The following is an 8,477-nucleotide window of genomic DNA, read 5'->3' on the forward strand; positions in this document are numbered from 1 at the left end:
GGGGGGGGGGGGGGGGCGGAGCCGGGCCGGCCCGGCCCTGTGAGCCGCTGAAGCCCGCGGAGCGCTCTCGGCCGGGCCCGCGGCTGTCCTGGCTCTGAGCGAGCGCTCCGGCGCTCCCGGGTGGCACACAAAAATACGTCAAAAAACCCCAAACCTTTAAACTTTTTATTAGGAGAACATTGTACTTGAATTCTTAATTTCTTTTTTTTCCCCGTTACCTCTGTCAACTATTATACCACTCACTTTTTATCCACTTGGTCGTTCACAAGCCTCTTGGTATATAGTTACCTTGGGGCTTCAAGAAAATATCCTTACGGAGTTGTTGGCCAGTTTTGCTGCCAAGATAGAATCAAGCTTGACTGAAGTTCAATACCTGTGCCATGAAATAATAAAAATAATGAGCTCAGGGATCTAGGAGGCTTAATATTGAATATTCATGTGTCTGTTGCACTTGTGTGTGAAGTTGTTCATGTATGCTACAGAATAATAAATATAAGGATACTCTGTTTTGATGCATCTGATAATACATATTGAATGATACCACTCATGGGATTGTTTATTTGTTTTAAACATTACAAAGATGTATTTATTTAACACAAATTTGTATGTATAGAATCAGAACAAAATATTTTATTTACACTTGAAGTAATTATCTTTGTTACTTCTGAGCCTCCTGGTTTTAGAGTCATTACTAATTGGCATCTTTGTTAATACCCATAATTCAATTCTGGTTGATGTATAAAGTATAAACCTTCTTTCCCCACAGGATTTTATATTTCAGCAGACAATGTTAAGAGTAAAGGATCCTAAGAAATCACTGGATTTTTATACAAGGATACTTGGAATGACGTGAGTAGAATTTGTATGCTGTGATAAGTTTGGAGTTTTTTTCTGTTCTTCTGAAAATAACTATTTTTTTGGATCCAATTATATTAATTGGTCTAACTACATAAACAATGCTGTCCCATCAGCTGATGCTTAGTTGGATGGTCTGGCAGTAAGCTGTAGATGCCTAAGCTGCAAATGAATTAATACTGGCCTTGACTAGAAATTTCTTTTTTTCTTAAATAGGTCATTAAATTATCAGGGTACAACTTGCTTACTTCCTCTTCACTGAGCCTGCAGCTAACTGGTAACTTTTATGACTGTGCTTATAATGAGGAGGCTTATGACTGCCTCCAATCACATGAGAATAAGTCAATAAAGGATGAAGACAAAGTCCAGGCTCAGTCTTTTGGAGAGGGCTTTTGAGAGGCCGATGCCATGCAGTAGCTTAACACGTGTATGCTGGGGCTTTTTGTGCATTCTTAGCATTTGAGTTATGTTTTTAAACATCTTGAAATGAGTCCACACTAAAGTAAAATAAATTACTTCCACTGTAGTGAAAATGTGTGAAAATGAAAATTAAATACTTTGTAAAAAAGAAATAAGATTAATTTTGCATGCCTACTTGTTCCAATTAAATGTCCTACATAAAAATGTATGCTTCATGTATTTTTAATTGATTAAATTGTCACATCTGAAAGGGATTTTATCATTATAGCTAGCTATTGAAACTGTGAATGTATTTCATCTAAAGGTATGTTTGCTGTGTTCTTAAACTTTGGTACCAGTGAGCTCTCTAGAATAAGTAAGATTCAAAGTAGATCTTTTTATTCCTTGGTGAAATTTTAAAGTGGTTAAAGGTTTTCCTGTGAAAACACAGTCAAGTAACAGCGTGACAATCTGAAGATCCAAGCCTTTGTGCTGACTTTTCTATTCAGTTACTGGTAATTTCGTTTTTAAACATCTGATTCTTTTAAATTTTGTAGGTTGGTAATATGTTCTGGGGTATTTTTATTTGATAGTTTAAAATGTAGCTATATTAAAGTGTGGATTATAGAAGAACAAAAATTCATGGAAATAACTTTTCTATAGGAGAAGCATCTTGGTTTATTTGCAAGCTGCCTGACTACCCTTTTAAGTTACTATTTCAAAATAATTGTTTCCCTTTAGACTGCTTCAAAAATTTGACTTTCCTACTATGAAGTTCTCACTCTATTTCCTGGGGTATGAAGATAAAAACGATATCCCGAAAGATAAAGCTGAGAGAACACCTTGGACCTTCTCTAGAAAAGCTACACTTGAACTGACACAGTAAGTATTTACATAAGGAGAGATGACACTTTGCTAACAGTCATTAAACAGTATTGGATAAGTGTAAATCTCATTAGATTGAATAAAAAATTTGATCATTACTGTCGATACATCTTCACTGTCATACAAACTTAGAATATATCCGAGATTGGATACTTGGAAAGGTTAATCTTCCTCTTTCAGAGCTCTTTCAAACTACTAGGTGAAGACTAATATGAAACAGTACTTGATATATTTTATATGCATGCCATCTGGGTAAGTAATTTAGGGACCTTTCTTTGGATCCCCAAAGTATCCTAATAATGGGTAACTATTGCTTTTGGAATCTAATCTAAAGAGGTATTAAGTCAAAACATGTGCTTCCTGTAAACAGGACAATTCGGTTAATGCTACTAATCATTATAATTGTGCAGACACAATCTCCCAGATGCTGTCTTACTTAACTGCACGACCTGCTACCCTCATTTGCTGTTCCCCAGTGATGGGTAGCTCAACTGATTTGTGCAGCAAAACCTCCCAAAGCTTAATGAGACAGGAGTATTCCTGACTCATTCAAATGTAGAGCCTAAATAATAGTGAAGGAATGTGAACGTGGCTGGAGTAGTCCCAAGACCATCCCTGGAGTCCATGACTAGGGAAGATCTCTGTAGTTTAATGAATGCAAGCCAACAGCTGAAATTCTCTGGTTTTTTAGAAGAAACAACTTAGCCTCCCCAGGGAAACTGAACATTTAGGATTAGTTCATTTTAATGCTTTTCTTCAATATGTAATAATTGCTTCTTACAGCAACTGGGGGACTGAAAACGATGACAGTCAGTCTTACCACAATGGCAATTCAGATCCCCGAGGATTTGGTAGGTCTTTAGTCTTGTGTTTATAGTTTTTAAGTTTTGAAATAAAATGTACTAACTGTTAGAAAGTAGGGAACTTGCCTTTCATCCTTTATCTCTCTTCTTTCAACATGTATACTGTGAATGATGATGAAAATAAATGAAGCAATGTGTTTTAGAGTAATGAGCCACAGTTACACTCTTTATCAAGAATCTAACCCTTTGGCAAGCAAACACATGCTAATTGTAACTACTGAGTGAAGAACATCAGTTGTGGTTGTGTATTAGATTATCCTGGTGCTTAAACTGATTTAATCTTGGATTTCTGCTGTATAATCCACTAGTTAATGATTTTAAGGTAGGATGACAATTCATCTGTAGCACTGAGGATATTATTTGTGTGGCTTGATTTGATACTCTTGAGTGCTTGAAAGGTCACTGCTGTGAAATAAGTTTTCACACTTGGTCCAGCCACTTGACATTTAAAGCTTCTGAAGTGATTTGTAAGCTCAGTCCTTGCATAGCACTAGTGTCAGTCTCTGCAAAAACAGCATTAATGATAAACTCCATGTGCTGTCAAACAAAGCAAATACAACAAAATCCTGTTATGGAGGTCTGCTTCAAGGAAGAACATGCTGATATAACAGTTTGATTGAAAATCTTGTTGTTTCCTATTCTAAATAAAGTTCTTGTCTAAACAGCACAAGATACTTCAACTCTATCATTCATATTTAAAAGGCATTATCAGAAGACAACTGTTTGAAGAAGAATAATGTTAATACCCAAAATGCTCTTCCTGGAGTTTGTTCTTAAATATAGTCATAGTTTATGTGAACTACAGCATGAAATACTAAACTAACTTCCACAGAACACTCAGCAATATTTATAATGCACTTCACTCTTTTTACCTTCTTGCACAGGACACATTGGAATTGCTGTTCCTGATGTCTATAAAGCTTGTAAGAGGTTTGAAGACCTAGGAGTGAAATTTGTGAAGAAACCAGATGATGGTAAGTCTTGATCAGAAATGCAAGTAAATTTTTTGTTTTTGTTTTAATATATTCTGTCTATGAGATCTTCCTGGAAAGCTAGGTAATGTGTTGCTAGGAGTTGCCACTGCTTAGAGGTTTCTAGAACCAGTTACTCCTGCACTGCCTTTTAGAGTGGGCAAAACTGGCAATAGATTCATCTCAGTAACAATAATACATCAGTCTACTACATGCTTTCTGTATGCAGCCTGGCCTTCAGTAAAATTCACATTCTCTCTTGATGTCATAGTTTACATGTCATGTATACTGCTGCCTAGAGTTGTTACAGAATTTACTGTAACATGGATCAAATTTACATGGCACATCTGCTTGGAAATAACAAGGAATAACAATCTGCTTAGGAAAATAACTCAGAAAACAATTCCTTCCCATTTAAACTGAGTCATTCTTGACTTTTCTGGCTATTTTCATGTAAATCCACCTAACACCTACTATACAACCTACTAGTTATTATATTTTTAACTGGTTTTTTCAGCTTTGGTAGGAATAGCCCCATTAGTTTGTATCATAATTGACTTGAATAATGTATAGCACAAATGTCTAGATAGCATATAAGCACAGAATGTGTATGTGAAAATATTGCAAAATTCAGAAGTGGTGAGAAGTCTTGCATTTTTCAGCTGGATTCTATTTCATAAAAAGACCTCATGAGATTTTTAGAACTGATGCATTCAAAAACAGACATGTAATACTAGTAATTGAAAAGAGATTTAAGTGATTTTCATCTTATTCACTGTGTTCTCAGCTGAAGCAAAATAAGAAATATAGCTGAAAACAACTTGATTTCTTGAATTAAGAATAGATGTTGGTATTTCTAGCATTTTAGAGTTTCTGAACCTTTTTTAATTTGTCTGTTAAACTGTGAGAGGCTTGAAATGAGAGTGGCTGACTTAGAGCTGTGCAGTGGTAGGAACGAAAGTACATAGAAGTACAAGCTTAGACTGTATATGGAGAGAATCAGAACCCCTGAAGCAGACAAGGGGTGGGAGCAGAACAAAAGCTCTTAAAATTCAGAAACAAAATTGATGAAGCAAATGCCAAGGAGGAGGAGGAAGTTTTGGGCTTTACATTGTTTGCAGAGCAGCTGGGAGATCAAGCTTGGGGTTTACTTTCCTGCCTTACTGATCAAACATCGATTTTCTGAGTTGTTTTTGTGACTAGAATATATTAAGAGCTAGGCTGGGTCTGTTACAGTAAATAACTTAATGGAGTAAGTATAACAACAAGTGTATGGTTAACACTTTCAGTATAACATGTTAAGCTGTGCTATCCTGATCTACTGTTGAAAACAACTTTTGGGGACCCTGTTTTAAGGAATAATATGTTTTCCAACAGTAAAATTTATAACAATCCTGTCCTGCATTTGTTTGCTTTATGAAGTGATGCAGAAGTGTACTGTAAACCACATCAGAGGTAAAAATGTTATGGTAAAATTTCAGTGTGGAGTCGGGAATGATGGGAGATGAACAGGGCAGAGGAACACGGGATTTTATACCTGCAAAGCCAGCTCAAGAAAATATATCAAAACATCCCCAGAGCACAAAAATACCTTTCTGAATTTCAAGGATGAACACTTAAAGGGGCAAAAACTTCAATCAACAAAAGATGGAATTCCAAAGTGACTTTTAACTACAGCTTTATTGAGAGTAGGATTGACAGTTTTGCATACAAAGATCTCATGCTGATTAAAAGCCAATCTGGATGTTTTTAGAATTATCCATCTAAATTTGAACTAATTCTCATGCAGAAGGGAAAAAAATGTTTTTCAAAGTAGTCATATTTGACATTTAGAGCCAGTCATGTAGTCTTAATTTTATCTTTTTTTTTCCCTAATAGGTAAAATGAAAGGACTTGCATTTGTTCAGGATCCTGATGGCTACTGGATTGAAATTTTGAATCCTAACCACATGGTGACTCTCACTTAGTGCTAGTGAAGTATATTGTATAAGAGAGACCCACTTTCAGACTGCTGGAGAAAATCTGTGTTTGTGGAATTTGCTTAATAGAGAGGAATCAGTCATGTTCAGAGTCTCCTCCAAAACTATCCCTGGGACCTCACTTGGATTCCTTTTCTCTTGTCCTGTGATGTCACTGCAAATTGTTTCCAGTTAGGAATACTCAATCACTTTCTGGAAGAGCACTTAAACAGATTCTCCTTTTGAACATTGATTATGTTAATATTTCAATAAACACTGTCAAAAGATACATGACCAGAAGCTCACTGCATTTCACACCGATTAGATTTAAACTAGCAATGACAACAACTCCTGTGTTACTACTGATGAGCATCAATGAGACGGCAAAAAGAAACTTCAGTGTATTTTTTTATGAAGTCAAAAGATCCTGAAGACTTCATATCCTATCTTGTATACTAGAAAATAAAATATCAGGCTAATTTTGACTGGAGTAGTAGCATACTTAGAAAAGTCATAATCGTACTTACATTATTCCAAGCAAAACTCTTTTAAGGAGCAGCCTTAAGCAGTCTTTCAAAAAGAAATTTTACAGAGAGAATACATCTGTACAGCAGAAAGAATTCAGTCTTTCAGCTCAGCTTCTGACAGCTGATGACAGCCAAGAGAAGAGGTCTCCTAGTTGCTAACTCACAGTAACCCTTGTCTCTTTCAACACTAGGAAGAACTTGCTTATAATTTTTGTTTCAGTAGAAGCCTGGGGCTATATTTGACTTAAATGGTCTGTATATTCTGCCTTAGGAAATTAATGAAAAAGAGTATCTGAAACAACAGTTTCCTACTACTAGCCATTTGATCTGCCCTCCCAAAACAAGTGATGGTACACACCTGTGAGCAGCAGGAAAACATGTAGCATTTCCATGCGTTACACAAACTATAAAACCCTCTGCCTTGTCTTACTCTGGTTTGAATAGCACCTAACTTCTTCAGTAATGTGGCTACCAACTAATGTGTAGTGTAACCAAAGGCTAATGAATAGTGTAAAGGCATTGCAGTTCACTTCTCAATAAAGCATTGGTGAAAACTACAAAACATTTAAAAGCATGATGATATGTTGCTTTGCTTATTGTTGAATTCTAGATGACTGATAGGCTCGCTGTTTTGCTTTGAGGATTCTCTTTTGAATCACTGTACTCAGCAGTGAAATTCCCAGTGGTCCTTTCCTGTGGACTCTTCACAGACTTCACTGGTTCATCTCTCTGTCTCCTGGACAGTCTTGGCAACCCAATCAATATCCAGTGCCAAAGGTATTTGGTCACCTAAAAACTGAGTGAGGCTTGACTCCAGCTCCTCCTGTCATATGTTGGTCCCAGATGGTGGAAGGACCCTGAAAAGCCCCCATGTGAGCAGAAAAGCCACACTGTGGAAAGCCAGTGTCCACAAAGGAGACAAGAGGAGTCCTGCAAGTTTATTCAAATAAAGGGGGAGAGTTCATTGGGGCACACCTCTGTTACAAACTCCCAGCCGCATGTTGCCCTCCTCCTTTTCCCACTGGCTGAGGATCTAGGAAGGTACAACCTTCCTGAACTGCCTACCACATACTTCCTCCTTAAATCTGTCATTTTCCCCCAAAGTTCAGAATCTCAGGCTTGTGTGTGGACCCATTTGTCTGTTTCAGGAGTCAAATTTCTGGGGTCTAACAAACCTATGGCTTGAAGTTAGTAGAGACATTAGGAACTACTTCAAAGACATTAACACCCATACCCTGCCCATGGAATTGTTTGGAAAGACATTATCACACATTTTTCCTATCGTGGTCCAGTGCATAAGTACATAAGTAAGAGCCGGCTATGCAAAAGCTTCTCTGCTTAGCAATCAAAATTTACTTTAAGCATGTTGGCTAATCTTGTAGTGACCCTTGGTTTTTTATATGCTTGACAAAGTGTAGATATGATAGATTTTGATGTAGTAAAGAGGAAACTAGTAAAAATCCACTGGCATCTACAAACTAGTTACAGAAGCATCACGAAGTGGGCAAGGTGTGGGTTTGGGTTTTTTTGAGAAAAAAGGTACTGCTGCTTGTCATACTAGAACTAATTTAAACCAGTATTCGCAAATAGGAAATCCATGAATAAACTACTAAAGAAAAACACTTAATGGTAAGTCTTTTAACCTGCAACGTTTTTAAAATATTTTAGATGTAGAAAATTTCTGAAACTGTTTCATGTTCTCACTGATTACGGGCCGCTATTTTTGCTTCTTCCAAGAAAGGCTTCCTTTCTTCTAAATAAAGCATGGCATTAAATAGCGTGTAGTGCTTTGCCTCTCGGAGGGCTTAAATTTAGCTTCATGCAGTGCGGCAGAAGTCACTCGCACGGTTACATAGCGACAGGCCCACATTCCCCATTCCCGCTGGGAGAAGCTTTCCTGACGCAGGAAAGCAGGACACGCACCGGAGGGCAGGAGCTACGCACGCCGCTACCAAGGAAACAGGGCTTTTGGGCGCAGCCAAGGAGCAGCGGGCTGGTGGCGGGGAAGGTTAAACACCA

General features: G+C 37.4%; 1 protein-coding gene across 1 annotated transcript in view; it reads left to right on the forward strand.

Moving 5' to 3' along the window:
- Positions 1-7,022, forward strand: part of GLO1 (glyoxalase I) — an 8,932-nt gene extending 1,910 nt beyond the window's left edge. The window contains exons 2-6 of the mRNA XM_005416210.2: positions 745-849; positions 1,996-2,136; positions 2,923-2,990; positions 3,887-3,976; positions 5,852-7,022. Coding sequence (XP_005416267.2) covers positions 745-849; positions 1,996-2,136; positions 2,923-2,990; positions 3,887-3,976; positions 5,852-5,940 — 493 coding nt within the window. The 3' untranslated portion in view covers positions 5,941-7,022. The remainder of the gene's footprint in view (positions 1-744; positions 850-1,995; positions 2,137-2,922; positions 2,991-3,886; positions 3,977-5,851) is intronic.
- Positions 7,023-8,477: the final 1,455 nt, after the last annotated feature.

The sequence above is a fragment of the Geospiza fortis genome, unplaced genomic scaffold (genome assembly GCF_000277835.1).
Source record: "Geospiza fortis unplaced genomic scaffold, GeoFor_1.0 scaffold41, whole genome shotgun sequence".
Taxonomy (NCBI): domain Eukaryota; kingdom Metazoa; phylum Chordata; class Aves; order Passeriformes; family Thraupidae; genus Geospiza; species Geospiza fortis.